The sequence below is a fragment of the Sinocyclocheilus grahami genome, unplaced genomic scaffold (assembly GCF_001515645.1).
Source record: "Sinocyclocheilus grahami isolate Dianchi unplaced genomic scaffold, SAMN03320097.WGS_v1.1 scaffold21.1, whole genome shotgun sequence".
Taxonomy (NCBI): domain Eukaryota; kingdom Metazoa; phylum Chordata; class Actinopteri; order Cypriniformes; family Cyprinidae; genus Sinocyclocheilus; species Sinocyclocheilus grahami.
Window position 1 is genome coordinate 5131409 of NW_015505200.1, and position 21202 is coordinate 5152610.

Sequence of the window (21202 nt, forward strand, 5' to 3'; positions counted from 1 at the left end):
AGTTTTGGCTCAACTCTTCAGCAGGCGCTTTGCTCCCTGCTTTAGGATCCCGTGTTGGATCAGGAGGTTTAGCAGGTTTCTCTGGCTTGGAGCTGTTAAAGCCAGTGTTTGCTGAAAGAGATGCTTTGGATTAGCACTGAGGACTAAATATATTAACGCGAAATTGTAAAAAATTATGTAAAAGCAGCAGTGCAAACCCATGGTTAGAGAAAGAGCAGGTTAAATAACTGAAGCTCAATAACTGGCTCACCGCAAAAGCAGCAAATCCAAGCCCTCTTTAACACAGAGCATGCATAATTGGAAAAGTGGTTTTAATAATGGCATTCCATAATTTTAATGCTATAATACTAATGTTACTGTTCTTGGAGTGTGATATCTTATTTACACTACCGTTGTTAAGATTTTGAAATGCTTTTGAAAGAAGTGTCTTAGATTTACCAAAGCTGAATTTATTTAATCAAAAATACAATTTAAAACAACTGTTTTCTATTTGAATATATTTTAAAATGTAATTTATTCCTGTGATGGCAAAGCTGAATTTTTAGCAACCATTACTCCAGTCTTCAGTGTCACATGATCCTTCAGAAATCATTCTAATATGCTGATATGGTGCTCCGAAAACATTTCTTATTATCATCAATGTTGAAAACAATTGGCTGCTGAAAATTTTTGTGGAAACCATGATATTTTTCAGCATTCTTTGATTAATATAAAGTTCAAAAGACCGATAATTATCTGAAACAAAAATCTTCTGTTATCTTATAAATGTCTTTACTGTCATTGTTGATAAATTTAATGCCTACTTGCTGATTCAAAACACTAATTTCTTTAAAAAAATAAAAGAATTAAATGGTAATGTACATATCATCCAGTATGTGAAGTTTCTTACCGTGTTCTGCCTTCTGAGCTTGAGCTGATTAATGGCCATAGCTTCTGCATTTTCCAATTGCTGAATTTCTTCCATTTTCTGATTATAGCACCTTGTTTGCTCATTAATTAGAATTTCCACACAACTGCACATAAATGTTAACCATAAGGTTCATATGAGGCAATGTAGTCAAAGTTGGCAAAATGTAGGCCTTTTTACAAAATGTTGGCCAATTAACATTTAATTGTTTAATAACAATGAACAATTTAGTTGCTTACACAATTTATGTATTTTGTATTGTACCTTTTCCGATTTTACTATCAACCATTAGCACCAAGTCAAACCAGACAAACAATCTAGCCATAAATTAACACAAATAAACCAAAATGATTCTCACAGAGTGGTCTTGTTTATATCTTTCATACTGAGAAGAGGGTCAGAAGAATCTGGGCAGCGTAGAATGCAGGGTGCAAACAGGATAGCCAGAGCGTTAGCTGACATTCGATTGTGAGCTTCCTCTTTTGCCACTCTAAATATAAAAAGAAATTATGCAAGTGGTGAGGTAATGCACAAGATGTCTAATATTCACCTTAGTCATATGCAACGGTTCCTTACTTCACAAGATGAAAAATAAGCCTTTCAAGAGTAGAGAAGTTTGAGGGAGGTAGTTCATCCAACTTTCGGTAGATAGCACGCAACCGCTCAGATGCTTCTGGCAGATCTGGAGGGGAAGAAAATGTAAAATGTGTGTGATTCTTTCTAACATACAGGTGCATCTCAATAAATTAGAATGTCAAGGAAAAGTTCATTTATTTCAGTAATTCAACCCAAATTGTGAAACTCTCGTGTATTAAATAAATTCAATGCACACAGACTGAAGTAGTTTAAGTCTTTGGTTCTTTTAATTGTGATGATTTTGGCTCACATTTAACAAAAACCCACCAATTCACTATCTCAACAAATTAGAATATGGTGACATGCCAATCGGCTAATCAACTCAAAACACCTGCAAAGGTTTCCTGAGCCTTCAAAATGGTCTCTCAGTTTGGTTCACTAGGCTACACAATCATGGGGAAGACTGCTGATCTGATAGTTGTCCAGAAGACAATCATTGACACCCTTCACAAGGAGGGTAAGCCACAAACATTCATTGCCAAAGAAGCTGGCTGTTCACAGAGTGCTATATCCAAGCATGTTAACAGAAAGTTGAGTGGAAGGGAAAAGTGGGAGCAGTGCCACAAGCTGATCACCTCCATGCCACGCCGAATTGAGGCAGTAATTAAAGCAAAAGGAGCCCCTACCAAGTATTGAGTACATGTACAGTAAATAAACATACTTTCCAGAAGGCCAACAATTCACTAAAAATGTTTTTTTTATTGGTCTTATGAAGTATTCTAATTTGTTGAGATTTTTGTTAAATGTGAGCCAAAATCATCACAATTAAATGAACCAAAGACTTAAACTACTTCAGTCTGTGTGTATTGAATTTATTTAATACACGAGTTTCATAATTTGAGTTGAATTACTGAAATAAATGAACTTTTCCATGACATTCTAATTTATTGAGATGCACCTGTACGTGGCACCCAAAATTGCATGTGGCCAAAAACCTACCCGCAGCATACAGGAAGTCATTGTAGAGGCTGTATGTCATAAGTGGGTCGGGTAGCTCCCGTAACCACAGTTTGACCAGGCCGGTGATTGTGTGGATGGGGTAATTGTCAAGACTGACAGCCTGTGGATCTGGGGAGATGAAAAACTTTATATTGCATAAACGTCTAGCAGCTATTTTAAAGTGAAGTAAGCACATGACAAAGGTTGTAAAGGAACAGTTCAGATTATCTCCTGAATATTGGAATGGATTTTGAGAGTCAATGGATTTTGACATCACTTGCTCCTCAATGGATCCTCTGCAGTGAATGAGTCCAAACAGCTGATAAAAACATCACAATAATCCACAAGTAATCCACACAACTCCAGTCCATCAAGAGAAGTATTGTGAAAATATGTGTGTTTTAGAAACAAATCCTACATTAAGGCATTGCTTTTGGCCAAAACATGACTCCATAATCCAAATAAATGGAGTTCACTCCCAGTGCCTCCAGTGAAAAAGTCCATCCCTTGTTATCCTCTTACAACAAAATAGAAATATTTTGTAATGTTGTAAACGGTGCTTGATCTGTGCCTATTTCTCTCCTGATTCAGACAAGGTGACTTTTTCATTGAACAAAGCAATTTTATGGATAGAGGACTTATTTTAGCCAGAAGCACCAGTGTGAAGTTAAAATGCATCTCAATGATGGATTTGTTTCTTACAAACATGCAGCTTTTCATTTCACAAGATGTTTATTGATTGACTGGATTATATTATTTTTATCAGCTGTTTGGACTCTTATTCTGATGGCAAACATTCACTGCAGAGGATCCATTCATGAGCAAGCAATGTAATGATACATTTCTCAAAAACTCATCTACATCCGAGTCAATTTTCAGTAAATTTTCATTTTTGAGTGAACTTTAAATATATAAAATATAAAAACTCTTTAAATATAAAAAACTTACTTACAGTCTGTGAGTCAGAACAGCCGGCATTGTAGTCTACTCTCCCAGGATCAGGAAACATCCTCCATAAAAAAAACTGCTGGACACATCTGAACAGTGTTGTAAATACAACTTAACCACTGATTTCTAGTCGTGTCCTCTTTTGGAAGGCCAAACAAAGTAGTTTCGCTTTCACAACGAAACACACAGCGGGCTAGAGTGAGCGGCGGCCGGAGGCCTAGAGTGAACGGAGGTCGCCTTGAGTGAGCGGCGGTGGGCTTGAGAACGGCGCGGCCGGCGGATTCGGCGAAGGAGCGGCCGGGGGGCTTGCAGCAACCACGTGACGACCCTGGGCTGGACTCTGCTTCGTCCACGGTGAAAGCCGATCCGGCGATCCACAGTGCGAAGTTGATGTATTTCCTCAGCGACCAGCACAGATCAGCTCCAGGCATGACGAAGCGGATATCGTCCAAAGTAGTTTCACTTTCACAACGAAACACACAGTGCCTTCAACGACATGGCGGTGGCGGCAACAACAATACTACAGAGAGAATAAAAGTTACGCCTTCTTTCTTTGCGTGAACATTTGGGCGGCGTTATGCAAATCTTCCCACAATCGTGACGTAGACATGTGGGGGCGTGTTACAATGAGCCGTTTTAGGTAGGCGTGGCTGACTCTTAACTTTTATAAAGAATATCTCTTTGGATTTGAGACTTTAGTCTTTGCAACTTTACAGATCTTCTTTATGCACCAAGAACTTGTAACACTCCAAAGAGAAAGGAAAAATTTAAATCGCATCATATGACCCCTTTAAAAAAAGTACTTTAAGGAAGTACCCTCTAATAATGAGGTGTTAAAGAGTAATCAAATCACACTATAACCTTTCTCTAGAATGTGGTGAAGCTCTTTGGCTCGGCAGACTGAGCCAGACTTGCGGTAGATGCCCTCTGTGTACAGTCCGTTCATTTCGACATGTACTAGCATCTTCTCCATGACAAAGGGTACGGAGTCAGCTGTGCGGACCAAGGCACAGAGAGGTACACCAAAGTGGAGGGTCTGCTCACCCTCTTTCTAAATAATGGAAACATACAAATAAACTAACTATATGATCCAACACATATTTTATTACAAATAGAAATTAAACTTCTGTCACTATCTACACTATCATATTAGCGAGGTTGAGTAGATGGCAAAAATTTCACTGGGTGTATATGTGATGGAGTAATACTACATAAAGTAATATATGACAGCAGTGCTTACCTTCCTGTCACAGTGACCCGTGCAATTTACAGTTATCTTGCTCAGACACTTCTTATGACACACCATTTTACAAGCTGAAACAGAAAACACAGCATAAATGAAGTACCACTGAACCCTTGTCAATTAGCACTGTTTAAGGAGAAGGATGGTGGATACTTACAGCTGCACATGAAGGCCTTTTCCATTCCCCATATGTATGAGCTGCACTGGTCACATGATTGCATTATAGTCACCTGGTATGTGCTAAATAAGTGACCCAGTGGGCCGTCAGGCTTACAGACAAAACAAAAGGATTTGGAAGAGGTTCAATAAATATTCACATCATACATTATAAATATAAACGTGTTTCTATGTCATGAAAATAACTTACACATTTATCTCTTTTAGATTTTCTTCTATTCCTCTCCTTAACCTGAAAATTAGACAGAGGGAAACATAAGATAAATTCAAGGAAAAACGATAACTAGTTTGGGTCAGATTAATAATTTAAAAAAAAAACTTATGTAGCATAAAATTGGTCAAAAGTGAGAGCAAATTAGTTACAAAACATATAATTTGTAACAGATTCTACAAAAAAACGTAATATTTAATTTGACAATTTTACTCTCCTTTTGATTAAATAATTGTAGCCTTGGTAAGTATAAGAAACGTTTTTCATAAACATTAGAAAATTGGATTCAACTGGGAATTGTATTTCTGTGGAAATTTAAAGTCTTCTATGGAATTCTGCAGGCCCAGATTCTTTGAGGATCTGGTGATAACTTACCTTCTCAAAAATATATTTGAGCAAAGCTAAGCTTCTGTGGCAATCTTTACAACTTATTAAGTTACCTTGCAAGGCTCTGTCTCCAGTCGTTTGAGCTCCCCCCTGATAAATCCATCCAGAACTGACTGAAAAAGATTTACCACCAGCGGCACCTCAGATGCTTTCTTGAGCCCTGCGAGACTGGCTACCCTCTTCTGGTAACCTGACATCAGGTCCTTATAGCCGATATTGGAATTCTTTTGGGCACAAGAAACTGATCATTTCAAAAACTTGTCAAAAAACGTAACTTTTTTTTTTTTAATCTACTGCACTTGTGAAACTATGACGAGAGTAAAGTTATAGATGAGTGCAGATAAACTCACTGATATGGAGTACATGCTTTTGATGGTGTCTCTGAACTGCGTGGTGGCTAAAAAGAAGATTTTTTCCGTTTCTGAGAGTACCTTTGAGCGGGTGCTTAGATCGTTCATCTGGATTCAAAACCACACCATAAGATCAAGTATTTAAAAGTACAAAGTGATGACTAACAACAAACTATCAGGATCAGGACTATCAGGAACTAAAGGAAAAATTTATAACAACTAGGGTGTCAAATCCAAAAACCTAAATACCTTTCAAAATGCTAATGAAGAATAAACATCAACAACACAAACCTGATTTCCCAAGAACTCATCCAAATGGTGAAGTTCATTACTATCAGTGATCTCTCTGTCCAGCGAAGCATTCCACTTCTCCTGGACACGAGTAGCTCGGCTGATTTTAATGGTGGGGTTGCGACGGGGTCCAGGAAAAGTGGCTGAGTTCTTGACACGTGGAGAATAGGAGTGAGAGCCACTGGCTTTTGGCCCGAAGAGACAGAGGTAAATGAGAGAAAAAGAGGTAAGTCATTGCAACTCGAACAAGCACTCACAACTGGTCTACTTTTTTTCAACATATCTTGTATGTATGTATGTGCTTATGTATGTATGCATGTATGTATGTATGTATGTATGTATGCATGCATGTATGTATGTATGCATGCATGTATGTATTTCACAAATACAATAAATTATTAATTTAAATATTTCTGAATGAATGAAGTGAGTCTTGGAGAATAATTTAACCTAGCTCCTCTTTTTCTGCCAATGTTTTCACCATAGTTACATTACCATCCAGGGGTGTCAGACGCCTTTTAAAATATTTTAGGAATCCCCGCCTACAGGATATAAACAGAAAAAAATTTTTTAAATAGAAATGCAAGCAACACACTTATATGCATTATAAAATGTTTAAAGGGGTCATATGATGCGATTTCATTTTTTCCTTTCTCTTTGGAGTGTTACAAGTTCTTGGTGCATAAAGAAGATCTGTAAAGTTGCAAAGACTAAAGTCTCAAATCCAAAGAGATATTCTTTATAAAAGTTAAGAGTCAGCCACACCCCCCTAAAACAGCTCGTTCGAACACGCCCCCACATATCTACCTCACTATGTGGGAAGATTTGCATAACGCCGCCCAAATGTTCACGCAAAGAAAGGCGTAACTTTTATTCTCGCTGTAGTATTGTTGCCGCTGCCGCCATGTCCTGCAGACACTGTGTGTTTCGTTGTGAAAGCGAAACTACTTTGTTTGGTCTTCCAAAAGAGGACGATATCCGCTTCGTCATGCCTAGAGCTGATCTGTGCTGGTCGCTGAGGGAATACTTCAACTTAGTGCTGTGGATCGCCGGCACATTTTATGGAGGACTGTTTACGGATCCTGGGAGAGTAGACTACAATGCCGGCTTTTCTGACTCACAGTCTGTAAGTATGTTTTCTTTTATCATTTGCCACTGATGATTCAAACGCGAGTTTTGGGCAGTGTAGAGTAGCACTTGTTGTTTGTCATTTCTCTGATCACAAATGCAGACAGGGTTTTATGTTTACGCGGCACGATGCAATGCAACGCAATGCGTAAAAAGACAGTATAAGTCATTATAATCAGTAATTATCTCCCCACTGGATGCAACAAATGCCTCGTTTGTAATGGGTTTTAATGTTTTTGAATCATCGCTCCGGACTGACACGGCATCATAGTAAGGTGAGGGGCGTAACATTTCCGTCTCACGCTTGAGGTATTCGGCCAATCACAACGCACTGGATAGCTGGCCAATCAGAGCACACCTCGCTTTTTCAGACCGATGAGCTTTGTAAAAATCGACGTGTTTCAAAAAGGCGGGGCATAGAGGAGAAACAATAATGTACAGTATGTGGAAAATAATGTGTTTTTTAAACTTTAAACCGGATAAACACATTTCATTACACCAAATACACAAAATAATGTTCTTCTTAGCAGCATCATCTGACCCCTTTAAAACTGATAAAAAAAACAAAACAAACATCACATTAGCTGTGATATTTCAAGTAAAAGCTAGAACAGCAAGGTTCAGCAAGGTAATATGCTGATGGAAAAGCACTGATCACCTTTCTGGTGTGCTGGACGGTGCGATTACTTCTTCACTTGTTCTTCTTGTGATTCTCATGCACCCCTCAGATTCTACAGGTGACTGGATCTGAAAGACCAAAGCATGTTGAGAGACTCAATGAGAATGATTATCATGAAACTGCAGAAAAAAAAGTGGCACACTCATCCAAACCCTGAATGCCTGACAATCACTCCAATCAAAACTACACATAACAATGATGAGTTTTTAGTGTATACATCACTTTGTTACCCATAGTCCCGTCATGCATTCAGATCAGCAAACCAGCCACAGACAATTCAGGACAAAGCAAGACAACATTCAAGCGGATGCAAAACAACAGTTTAGCTGAAAACCATTTAGCAAAGAATGTTTTCTAACCACAATATTCACTGATAATGCAGATCGAGTGGGTTTATTTCCTCGAATTAGTGTCACCACCAACCTCCCACACTGCATTCCAAGATCCATGTAGACCTTTTTTGCTATGGGTTAAGGCCTGACAATTATTAGTAAAATTATGAAAATTACTGTTAAATTAGTTGGCAAAGCTCTTCAGAGCCACAGTATCCACCATTGTGAGATAATTTTCTGTGATAAATAAATAAGAAACTAAAACCTCCAGATACTGGAGCTGTTAAAGCTTGGAGTCAATTTTGAGGAAGTGAGTGTTACAAAAAAAAGTTAATATAAGCTAATATAAAATAGAATGTGATTATGATTAAAATATTCTAGTATGTAATATTATTTAAGACCCAATTAGTACTATAAAAGATGATTAAATCACTTCTATAATGATACCAATTGTTGAAGCCATACAAACATCAAAAGCATAGGTCAGTTTTAGGTATATAGAGTCAAACATTTAAAACATCTGCAACTCAGCATCCACAACATTCTTTTTCTTACATTTATTTACTATATTCACTAATTAGCACACCTAGCAGCAGCCTCAGTGCGTGTACTGTGTCAAATGAAACAAAAAAGGTCAGAAACCAGCTTCCAGTCAGAAACATCCAAGAACAGGATCAGCCTGGTTTCCAAAGAGAAGTCTTTGAAACGATCTACATTGAGCTAATACTGATTCTCATGGTATGTTAGCTGTTGCGTGCAAAAGCAAGGCCCCAACAGCTCGAATGGTCCCTTTGTAATTGTTGTAACTGGGTCAGTCTTTAACCACAGTCTCCAGTTCCATGCGGATACTGGACTGGTTGGGAGTGGAGGGGCTTATGGGAGGTAGGGGAAAACTCCAGTACTTTATATCGCTTAGATCCAAATGATCCAACTTCAGCCCGCTGCGGGGACGTGCTAGCCGGCGCTTGTGTCTGAAATGCTTAAAGTTGTGAACCATAACCTATGATACGCCAACCGGTATAAATGAGGGGGGGAATAAAAATCTAACCTGTACCAGCTGATCCAGTAATGTATAAACACTGAAATAATCAGTACAGCATCTTTGAAATTCTCTCAACATACACAACCGTTTAGAGGTTTGCAGTTGGTAACATTTTTTAAATGTTTTTGGAAGAATCTCTTACACTGATATTATTAGAACATAAAATAAATGTCTTCTATCTTAATATACTTTATGTAATTTATTCTTGTGATGGCAAAGCTTAATTTTTAAAAGAACAGCATTTATTTGTAATAGAAAATTTGGTAACATTATAAATGTTTTTAATGTCCCTCTTGATTGATTTAATGGGTCCTTGCTGAATAAAAGGATGCATTTCGTTCTTTAAAAAAATCTTACTGAACCAAAACTTTGAATGGTATTGTATACATTGGTATACATCCGTTTTGGGGGACAAGAAAAAAAATTAAAGTCAATTTTTTTTTGGAGCTCTCACGACATTTTTGATTTAACAGACAGACAGACCATAACTAATTTTTAAACAGTACCTCATTTTTGGGTGATGAGGATGAGCTGTCCGACTCTGAAGAACTCATTCTGGACACATTATCCAGGGACTGGGAAATGCCACATTTCCTATCATATAAGAAATAGCAACAAATAATTAAGGAATAATGTACTATCAGCCAGTCATTACTGCATAAAAAACTTTGGCAGGGTGAAAATTTGTGTTAATGACCAACTGAATAAACATCATTACATGGCTGATTAAGACATAAATTATGAGACATAAAACATTGATGATATTTTCAGGTACAACAGTCAAATATACAGTTTAGTGGTTATACAAAAATAACTGATTTATTAACACGCATTCCAGAGTCACATAATAAAAAAACAACATAAAAAGAGTTTTTACTTAAGTCTTTATTTTAAAAAAAAAGACCAAAACAAAACTCACTGTAAACCCGATTTTCTCAGGCTTTGAAGTCGTAGCATCTCAGCACTGACGTTCTCCATATGTGCTACTTCCCTCCTCCTCTCCTTCCATTTCTCAGGCATCTCCTTCAACCTGGTTGTCCTGCTGTGACATTGTAGGTGTACATTATTTTGTGTTTCATCAGAACCACTTTGGCTCATGTTCAGTGGAAGAGACACAGGCCGAGGGAGGCCTGCAGGAGATGGTTGTCTTGCTTTATTGCCAATATAGCCTTTATCATCTTGAACGAGTTGATCCTCATTGATGCTGAGTTGCTTTGTGATTCTAGTCGGATGTATTGTGACCTTAGGCTTGGTCCCAGTGTTTGACTGCGGGCTCAGTTCCTCTGTCTTCTTTCGTTCAGGTGTGTGGGATTCATCAGGCAGTGGAGGTTGTGGCTTTGGCAGACTTGGCTTCTTTTCCTCAGTCTTGTTCAAATGGCCCAGCTCTGTCTGAGATCTGAAAGAAAGATCAAAATGACTAATATTGTTTTACCTAGAAGTAAAAAAAACACTCAAAGGTAACTTGGACTTACATTTGCGCGTTGAGATTTTCTCGCTTCTCCAGATATTCAGCTCTCTCCTGGGACCTTCGCCATGCAGTCTGGATCACAATAGCTGCTCTGCTTCGGTATGTCTCCCGCAAATAACGCCACGATCGCTGAGGGATGAGAGAGGAAACATCTGCTCAATTACATTTTCATTTATTGCCGAGTTTCCCAACCAGGTCCACAAACCGTTTGAGCCTCATGACGATTAAAAATTTAAATAAATTACGCAATAATGTATAACAGCATTACATAAAATGAGAACATTTCATTGGAACATCTCTGTCTAACACAGGATGAGACTTAAACACTATTGGTTTGTTTAAAACAAAGAGAAAGACTTCATTTTAAATGCATACACAACTGTTCAAAAGTTTGGGATGGTAAGATTTTTTTAAATGATTTTGAATGAAGTCTCTTATGTTCACAAAAAATGCATTTATCAGATGTACAGTAAAAACAGTAATATTATTAAATAATGCTACAATTTAAAATGACAGTTTTCTTTTTTAAATGTAATTTATTCCTGTGATGCAAAACTGAATCACATGATACATCAGAAATAATTTGAATATGCAGATTTATAACATCAATAACGTCAAGAAACGTTTCAAATTATCAGTGCTGAAAACAGCTGTGCTTTTTCATTGTTTTGTGCAAACCATTATACATTTTTTCAGGATTCTCTAATAAAAAATTAAGTTGAAATGCAAAGTGGAAATCTTGTGCCATTTTTGATCAATTTAATGTGTCCTTGCTAAATAAAGTATTTATTAATTTAAAAAAATCTTACTGACACCAAATGTTTGAAGGTTATATAATTTATTATAATATAATTTATTTAAAGGTTAGAATATTACTTGGCTATTACTAGACAACCCCTGGCCAACCAAACGAATAGTACCTGTATGGTTATAATTCCTTCCCTCTCGCGCAAATATTGTTTCCTCATCAAACAGGCACGGAACCATCTCTGCAGGATGATGATGCTCCTCATTACTTCTTTATGAAGGGCTTCTTGAAGTATTTGTCTTTCTGACTCTTTCAAGAACACCTGTGCACATAGTTCGATAGTCAGTCATGGAAAGTTGTATCTGAATGACAAAATGCAGATTGTGAGTATTTCTTTAGTGAAGAGTGTAAGTGAAATAAACCTTGGTTCGGCCAATCTGAAAACTAGAGCTGGGTAATCCTATCTTGGTCAGCAGGCTGGTGATGTCCTGTTGAGGTGTTGATATTTCCTTTGGCAGCAGCACTCTGAACTGTTCTGTAAACTCCTGCAGTGACATTGTTAAATAAGACATGTCTTGTATGCATTCATGGTTACAAAATGTATTCTTTTCAAATAACTAATATTAATGGAATAGTTCACTCAAAAGAGTTTGCTTCTTCATCGGAACGGATTTGGAAAAATGTAGCATTACATCACTTGCTCCTCAGAATGACAGCATATTACGAGCAAAATGTGTGTCCATAATAAATAATAACTCTTCCTCCAATTACAAAATGGTTTGGGATCCATCCCCTGTTGTCCTCTTACATCAAACATCCACCAACATATTTGTTTAGAACTGTTTTGGACTGTTTTCACTTGTAAACGGTGCTTAATTATGTATATTTCTCTCCTGATTCAGACAATATGACTTTTTCACTGGAGAAAGCAATATTATGGATAGAGGACTTGCATTTTAGCCGGAAGCAACGCTTTAAGGTTAAAAACGTCTTTGTTAATTACAAACACACAGCTTTTTGCTTCATAAGACGTTAATTGATGGACTGGAGTCGTGTCAATTACTTGTTTTTATCAGCTGTTTGGACTCTCATTCTGACAACACAGCAAGAGAAATTATAAATTTCTCCAAATCTTTTCCGATACAAAAACAAACTCATCTACATCTCGGATGGCCTGAATAAATTTCCAGCAAATTTTCATTTTTGGGTGAACAGGGTTATTAATCAATGAAAACAAATTAAGCAATCAAATTAACCAAAAAAAATTTGCAAATATCCATATCTGCTGAGAAGTCTTCAAATGAAAAAGAAACTAGGAACATTATTTTAGCAGACGAGTAAAGCATTAAATCGACATTTAAAAAAAAAAAATCAATATATGCCTATTACTGGCATACAGTCCACTACAAACCATTTTGTAAATGTTTATTAATCTATCCCTTTTTAATGCTTTTAATCTTCTCAATGCTTTTAATTTATTTATTTATTTATTCAATAAAACTAAATGCCATATTAGTAAATTTATGTAAGGGTCAAGGGACATAAACAAATTGGTTATTTAAGCAGTTAGTTAAAAATTATTTTAAAACCGTATTAAATTAAGAGCCCTATTAACAATTATTAATTAAAAAGCAATCCATGTTACATTACCTTGAAGGTGAATTTGGCTCCATACCCAGACCTCCTTATCCGAACCGTCTGTAGCATGCCTGTGTACCTCAGCTGCTGAAGGACTAGAGCATCATCAAAGTGCATTTCCCTCTGTAAACACGTTCACCAACATATATAAAGAACAATGATCCTTGACCTAATACATCAAATGGATGAATCGCAAAACTTACAATAGCTCTCTTCCATACCTTATCACCATTTGATCTGATACAGCGGACAAAGAACGGTTCTGCTTTCCTCAGGGTTTCCAACAGCTTGCTTAGTGATGCCTGGACAGTTTAAAACATGAAAGCATGTGATTGATTGAGTCATCCATCAGCATCCATTAAACCCTTGCAAATCATATCAAAACCTCCCCACAGCTTAGGGGGTCTGAACCTTTTATCTAATTTACAACTACCACAAAAGAGGCTTTCACACAGAGATGGAACAAACCGATCTATAAGCCCTCTGTTGGAGCTTATGCTTTCCACACTAAGATAATAATATTGAACCTGGAACTGAGCACTGATGCTTGGAGGTTTCTTCTTGGTGTGTAGATGGAGCAGCGACCTGGTCGCCCGATTGTGCTGCGTCAGGCCCATAATGAACTTCAGAGAGTGTGAATCTATGAGATTCTGTACAGAAAACAACAGAATAACATTTAGTACAATCTCTCATATTTTAAACCAAAAAAAATAATACACATGTATTGCACAGTAAAATACACATTTTCTTTTGTTTTCTGAAGTGAGTCTCGCCCATGTACAATTTGGATATACCTGAACTGAATTTATTCCTTATAATTCTACAATAATTCACATAAATCTTGTGATCTAAAGGCATCTAAAACATTTAAAAAATATTTTTTATTATATAACAAATATTTGTATAAAAATATATATGATAATATAAAAACAGAAATATTGTGAGAAAAAAAAATCACAGTTTAAAATAACCGTTTTCTATTTTAATATATTTGTGCATATTTTGTTCTGTAATGGCAAAGCTACATTTTCAAAAGCCATTACTGTGTGTGCGTTTCTGAAATACTTGACATTAGCTTTGTAGACAAATATAAATTGTGACTATGTATGACTTTGAATAGTAAACTAACTTTTTTTATTTGTTATTCAATGAGCTGGACAGCCAACAAGTATCAAGCGTACATGGGCACTCCTTCGGTATGGTTTAAAATTACCATCCTAAATGGTACCTCAAAGTTGCCTTAGCAAAAACTACTACTACAAGTTTTGATGAATGGGATTCATATACCTTAGGAATAAGCTGCTTGTGTCTGTTTGGCCTGTTCTTCCTAGATAGTGGTAACATACAATTAAGATTTTGATTGAAAATATTAAGATTTTGAAGAGGAAAAAAACAAAACAAAAAGGACAGAATATTTCAGTTGATTTTTTCAAATTAAATTACACATAAGCGCAAGCTGAAACAGAGAGCAGTGGTGCCGCCACAGACAGATGGTCACAGAACATGTGGCCCACTCACTGAAAGAAGAGACGAGACTTCCTCACAGAAATTGTGGATAGACGCAACTTTTGAGGAACTTCACCACCAAACTGCTTAAGGGATTGGAGGACTTTGGCATGCAATTCCCTGATTGAACCCAACCCCAAATCAGAAATGTTTAGAAAGGAGATAAATACTACAAACACAATAAAATAAAGACAGTATACAGCTGAAATTAGTCAGTCCAAACACCCATTTCACAATGAATCCAGTGAAAAAAGAAATCGGTTAGACTCTTAATTCACAGGAGAAAATCATCATCAGATGTAGAAGAATTCAAGCCTGGTATAAAGCTCCTTGAGTGATGGTGAACTTACTTCTTATTTTCAAAAGTTGCAAAAATGTCCTCAAAGACTTCGAGTGGACCCTCTTCAGACCGATCAAAAGAAAAGTCAATCAAAGCCCCCTGACTGTGCAGAGATCGAAATGCATTTATGAGCAGTTAAATGGTCATTTGTATAGATATAAAACAAACACTGTTATTTGCCATAAATCCACTGCTCCATCAAGATGCCACAAATCTACAGGAACTAATCCAGTCCATTTACCTCTTTAGCCTATCTACCACAGTGCTGGGTCTCTTCATTTCCCCAAGAGAGCGCCTGGAGTAGCGCCTGACCTGATCTGATATGGAAACAAGCATGTTAAAATCAATGGTAATGGTAAACTTATGTAAGCTTTAAGTAAAAAGGTGCTAGCAGATCGCATAAATGTTACCTGGATGTTTTTCCGCCCAGCTTCGTCCAGCCTCATTAAACACAGCCAGGGTGCGTATTGTGGCCCTAAGGATGCCCCACCTGAACACAGCCACTGGATTAGCCCCGATCAGCTGCCGCAGGTAACTGCACTCACTACTACGAAGCAATGCAACAATATCCGGCCTCATGTGGTCTGTGTTCTTCTCTCTGAAGTCCTATAGGGCAGGAACATCACAAAGGCTGTTTAGCATTGTGTTCCCACCATTGAAAAAAAATAGTTTCAGGGTCTTTTCCTTTACCTTTATCTGGTATTTGACCTTGCCAGCAAAATGCCGGATAACAAAAGCTGGTTCCCGGACTGGGGTCTGCACAAAGAACGGGTTGTCCTGGTGCTGCTGCTTAAACTTCTCTAGTAGAGTGCTGTCTGTCGCTTGAGGAAAACTAAAGAGGGAATAACTCCGAATATTAACTACTGGACCACTAGAAACCCCATAAAAAGATATTATGAGAGAAGGCTTAACAATTCACATTCTGTACTATCCATACTAAATTGTTTGCAAGATACAATTCAAGTAGTTGATCAGAAGATTATGTACCTTTTTTCAGTGGATTTGGATTGTGCACATGCTCTTAAAAGCATGTAATATATATGCAAGTATTTTTTGTATTTGTTTGGAAACAAAATCTTAAAAAGCGCATTTTTTTCCATTAAGAGAAACTACTATTATATTAGTCTATAAGTCTTTTTTTGCAAAGTAGATTCTAAATGTTTAATTTAAGAATTAAAGCACAGTAAAATTAAGTAACTGCACTTTCCACTAAAGGAAATTACAATTTATGCTCCAATATTACAGTGCATACAGTAGTACTAAAAAGCCATTCTTTATGGGATTGAACTCACTTGCTCTCCTCATCCAGCAGATAAAACAGCCCGGTGGGTTTCTTGCTGAAGAGACTGATGCAGCCAATGTTGTCAGGGTAGTCAATATTGTGCCATATGATTCCCTCTGCCATGTACTCTTCCTAAAACACAATGCAAGCTTGAGGCATATGCTGTAGAAATTCCCATCCACAATTAGAGGAGACATCAAAATACAATTCAGACATCAGAACTCACTTGTTCAAGCTTAAATATGCGCTGATTGCAGTAATACTGTAGTTGTTCATTGGCATAATTAATGCAGAACTGTTCGAAACTGTTCATCTTGAAATTTTCAAATCCAAATATGTCCAGGACACCAATGGATAGGCACTGTGAGGAAGAGAATATTTTATCAAATTCAATGTCTAAGCAGATGCTTTCAGTTTGCCACCAGCTGAATGGATCAAGTCAAGTCCTTCCATATAAACTACATATGTTATATGTAAATAAAATATAACATATAAACATTTAAATACATTAAATTTATAAATTAAGGATTCATACCGGGACAGACTCTTCCAAATCTCTCTTGTTAAGTAGAGCATGGTTGATTCGCAGGACAATCCAGTCGAACAGGGCACTGTACAGAGATTTGGCCATAGAGTCTCTGGCAGTGATGGCCTGAAGACAACAGTTTCAGTATGAGGTCAACAGATTCTTAGAGTACAGAAATGTAGAAAGACAAATGGAGAGGATAGAGCAGCCTCTTCAAACAGATGACTTCACACAAAATATGAGAGATATGCATTAAACACATGACTAGTCAATGAATGGATGGTACAGAGTAGACAAATGTCAATATAATGTACCACCTAACACATAAAAGATGAAGTTACCTCACTGGGGCTATAAGGCAGGATTAGCGTGTCATTAGCAGTCATTGCTTTCCTAGTAGTCAGTGCTTCCACAAGCAGCTCTACTTTAACCTGTAATTGAACAGAAATTATATAAAAAAAGCTTTCAAACAGAGTATGACAGGAATTTGTCACCTGATCTAACAGACTTTCACAGATTGTGAAATCCTTTAAATGACAATTCCAAATAACAACTCAAGAAGTGCGAAATGGGTAAGCCGGGATTCCAATTGGAAAATCTGAAAGCCAATTGTGAAGAAGGAAAAAAACCTGCTAACCTGTGAATGCATATTTGGGTTTCGGTTAGTAATGATGATGGCATTTCTTTCCCATGTAGTTGGGGTGACCCAGTTAATTAATAGATATCACTGCACAGTATTTCCAAAGAACTGTGGGGTGAGGTTTACTGTTGAGTATTACGATTTAAAGTAATTCTGTTTTTGTGCTGTATACCACAATGAATAGAAAAAACTTTGAACCAGTAGGAGACACATACGTTCGGCCTCTTGTAGTGAATTTATATTGAACACTAAAGTAGCCAGTGGTACCTTAAGAAGGTCAGAGATAGCAGAAAGGACTCGATCTGGCCCAACTTTAAGCCCCTCGCCAACAACTTTTGGCTCATACATCACATTTCCCAGGTATAGAATGGCAGAGAGCACAGAGAATATCCTGAAAAAGACCATCAATAATTGAACTACAATAAATATGAAGTATATTTACTTTCTTTGCAAGGCAATTCCTTAAAGAATTACATGTCCAAAAAACATATTGCAATGGAATGTTTGGTACTTTTTTAGGTAACAAATCAAATTGAATGACACATGGGAATAGATCTTGAATAATTTAACAAGTTCCTATTTTGTCTAAATAATTATATTTCTAACACTGTATAAATAATTATTAGTTACCAGATTTATATAACCAGAACATTTGCATACGGAAACACTGCTGTTCCTTGGAAGACAGCTCAGAATGATTTAAATGTGTCAGATCTGACGTTGCAGTATTGCATTCTGTCGTCATGGCAAAAAGAGCACAGTGCATATTGAAAGGCTTGATATATTTTCCCCCTCCGTGACAAGCACAGACTTGCACCAGAGCAGAATTCTTAATTTGTTAGTCATGCACACAACTGGTAAATTTTCCGTAGTGTGACTTTATCCCTCTAGGACAAACTAATTAGACATCATAAATCTTATTTATACTTCCGTATATATATATATATATATATATATATATATATATATATAAAGTACAGTTCAGTGTAAATGTAATGGTTCTAACAGAGCTAAATAAATATTACAGATTAAGCATAATTCAAAAATGAGGCAACTGTACTTACACAAATAATTTAATTGGGGAAAATAATGAATTCACTTAATTTCAGATTGACTCTAAAACATAAAAATAAATATAAAATCCTTCATCACCATCATAATATTTATTTTACTTGAAATCGCTTCTCACTTACTGCTTTTTGGTTGGAGGCAGAAAACCAACCATCTCCATGGCCTGATGAAGTCTTCTGAATTCATGCTTCATTTCTGCTTGATCCTCCGAAATTGGGATTTCCTGTGAGGGGCAGAAGAGTGAAGAATTAATGGAATAAAACTGTTGACATTCAGTAAGTAATAATAAATAGCAATATAAATAAAATGGACAGGTCAGCCCAGAAAATATAGTCTTGAAAGAATTTGATTATTACAGTATCTTATCAGGACAAAAACACTGATAAGCTTAAGAAGAATTCTCCATTTGCTCTCCGTTTCATCTCACTATTGCTCAAAGGACAATCGAGAGCATCATGAACCCTAAATGAAACTATAATGGCTTTATTAGAGAAAACTGATTGTCTGTGATTGCTGTTCTGAGAGTTACTTCTTTGAGGTAGTGGTATTCTTCAGGACGCAGGAGCTTAAACTCATCTTTCTCCTCTTCTGAGGCTCCAATCAAAAGGTAGTAAAAAACATGGTAATTCCTGAAGGTCAGATTACAAACAGACATGGAATGTATGTTGATGTGATACATTTTTCACATCTCCAACACTTTCAATTCAAATGTAAAATGGATAAAGATAATTGTTTTCCATTTTTTTACCTTTCAGTTTTTCCTCTGGACACTAGGCGGCATTTCTCCAGTAAGTATTTCTCAACAACAGCCCTAAAACATTGAGCAAACAGTATTAGGAAATTTAGATCAATTCAGATCAATGGCATGCAATTTTGTTTTTTTTTCTGCCAACTTTTTGAAAACATAGGGAATGAGATCAACAAATGTTGTATGGGGGATATGAACATGAATTATTAGTACTACATAATATTTATAAATAAACATTATCCTCATAACATAAAATACATTAGCTGATGAGAAGCTGTGGGAGTTCTGGTGTGTGATGTCAAATGGGCAGAAGTACACAGATGACTCACCCTCTCACAACGCCGCTCTCCAGATAATTCACTTGAATGAACTTCCCAAAGCGGCTTGAGTTGTTGTTGTAAGCTGTTTTAGCATTTCCAAAGGCCTGAGGAACCCCGAAAAGGAATCCATCAGACAGGCAAATTGTTTTAAGCTCACAGAAAAAAAATATATAGGCCTTATCTTTTCTTATTTTGTTACATAAGAGAGACCAGTAAACAGGACAATCTTTTTAAAACAAGACTCATTTCATAGCATTTTTCGAATATGAACACCTAAATATCTAATGAAAAACTCTTTAGGTGATGAAAGCTGTACAACTCCAATATCTGCCCAAAGGCTAAGCTGTATGAACCAAAACATAAAACACATCGCGGTGGTGGAGTCTCTCAACTGATGCATAATAGATAAACAGCACCATGTGTAAATAACACTATCAGACAAACAATATGCATATTGTTGTGAGGGGTGCAAGTGAACACAATGCACAAAAGGCCTCTATGAAACAGTTAAGTTGGATACAGGGACAGGTGCTATTAATTCAACAAAGCCAAAGGAGGATAACATAGAACTCAGTAATATGAAGCAACGCTTATTTGTACTAAGTATCTAAGCACTACCAAGTTTGTGTATTTTTATATTTATTTATATTTTCAGGATTTTGGGATGAATAGAAAGTTCAAAAGAACAGCATTTATTTGAATTTATACATTCTTTTCTGTATCATTGTTAAATAAATGTCTTAAAGGGGTGGTTCACTGGGTTTTTTTCTAGACTTGATTGTGTTTATGGGGTGCAGTCTAACATGTGTTAATGCTTAGTTAAAAAAAAAAACATTATTTTCCACATAATTTACCTTTATTCCACACCGCTCTGTCCCTTCTCTGAGAAACGGGCTTATCAGTTCCTTCTTTTATGAAGCCCCTCCATCAGAAATACGCGATGGGCTCTGATTGGTTAGCTGGCCCAGTGTGTTGTGATTGGCAAAACTGCCTCCAGTGCACATCTAATAGTCCCGCCCCTCACCTCAGCGGCATGTGCTCCGGTTGTATTGTAAACAGTGTCGTCGTTGGCAAAACCGCCTCCAGTGCACATCTAATAGTCCCGCCCCTCACCTCAGCGGCATGTGCTCCGGTTGTATTGTAAACAGTGTCGTCGTTTGTCGCTTATCAGTTTGAGCCCGATTGAGAAGCAGAGGATATTATTGAAGAGGATCGTGCAGAACCTGTGCAAGCATGGCTTTTAATGGTAGGCCTATGTTTGTTTGTTGCATACTTTTAGATACACTGTTATTCGTAAATGCTACTGCTTATGTTAGCTTTTAATATACAGTTTTATCCTGATTAAAGTTTTAATACAGTAAGGCAACTGCACGCGCGTCCATGTTTAATGCTTCTCATAGCTATGTGAAAATAAGTGTATAAATAGAACAGAGCTGAGCTGATGATCTGAATGAGAGAGAGAGATGCAGAGTGTGTGCAGAGCAGGGGGACGCGAGGAACAGTATTAAGAACCGCTGCTTTAGAACATTGATTTTGAAACTTGTGAATCAATCCATTAGAATTGTTAGAAGACAGAATCGCGATTCATATATGAATAGATTTTTACGTGCACCTCTAGTTTTCTCTTCCTCTTCTCTAAAGCAGC

At 36.9% G+C, this 21202-nt stretch overlaps 1 protein-coding gene across 4 annotated transcripts in view; it reads right to left on the reverse strand.

The window, feature by feature from the left end:
* Positions 1–802: 802 nt before the first annotated feature.
* Positions 803–21202, reverse strand: part of LOC107557644 (unconventional myosin-IXb-like) — a 38473-nt gene continuing 18073 nt past the window's right edge. For 2 of the 4 annotated variants that reach the window (XM_016241133.1, XM_016241125.1), the window contains 36 exons: positions 19567–19661; positions 19238–19300; positions 19019–19118; positions 18612–18712; positions 17686–17809; positions 17120–17209; positions 16788–16904; positions 16479–16613; positions 16263–16384; positions 15661–15802; positions 15381–15576; positions 15212–15287; positions 14981–15073; positions 14643–14750; positions 14412–14451; positions 13652–13774; positions 13346–13426; positions 13137–13247; positions 11909–12031; positions 11659–11808; positions 10743–10867; positions 10190–10666; positions 9777–9864; positions 7876–7964; positions 6540–6631; positions 6090–6274; positions 5799–5906; positions 5502–5672; positions 5041–5082; positions 4831–4942; positions 4671–4744; positions 4292–4481; positions 2483–2611; positions 1484–1589; positions 1266–1397; positions 803–1013 (listed from right to left, as the gene is read on the reverse strand). In XM_016241133.1, the coding sequence (XP_016096619.1) occupies positions 812–1013; positions 1266–1397; positions 1484–1589; positions 2483–2611; positions 4292–4481; positions 4671–4744; positions 4831–4942; positions 5041–5082; positions 5502–5672; positions 5799–5906; positions 6090–6274; positions 6540–6631; positions 7876–7964; positions 9777–9864; positions 10190–10666; positions 10743–10867; positions 11659–11808; positions 11909–12031; positions 13137–13247; positions 13346–13426; positions 13652–13774; positions 14412–14451; positions 14643–14750; positions 14981–15073; positions 15212–15287; positions 15381–15576; positions 15661–15802; positions 16263–16384; positions 16479–16613; positions 16788–16904; positions 17120–17209; positions 17686–17809; positions 18612–18712; positions 19019–19118; positions 19238–19300; positions 19567–19661 (4512 nt within the window). In that variant the 3' untranslated portion in view covers positions 803–811. The remainder of the gene's footprint in view (positions 1014–1265; positions 1398–1483; positions 1590–2482; positions 2612–4291; positions 4482–4670; positions 4745–4830; positions 4943–5040; positions 5083–5501; positions 5673–5798; positions 5907–6089; positions 6275–6539; positions 6632–7875; positions 7965–9776; positions 9865–10189; positions 10667–10742; positions 10868–11658; positions 11809–11908; positions 12032–13136; positions 13248–13345; positions 13427–13651; positions 13775–14411; positions 14452–14642; positions 14751–14980; positions 15074–15211; positions 15288–15380; positions 15577–15660; positions 15803–16262; positions 16385–16478; positions 16614–16787; positions 16905–17119; positions 17210–17685; positions 17810–18611; positions 18713–19018; positions 19119–19237; positions 19301–19566; positions 19662–21202) is intronic. The other 2 variants (XM_016241141.1, XM_016241148.1) reach the window with 2 other exon arrangements.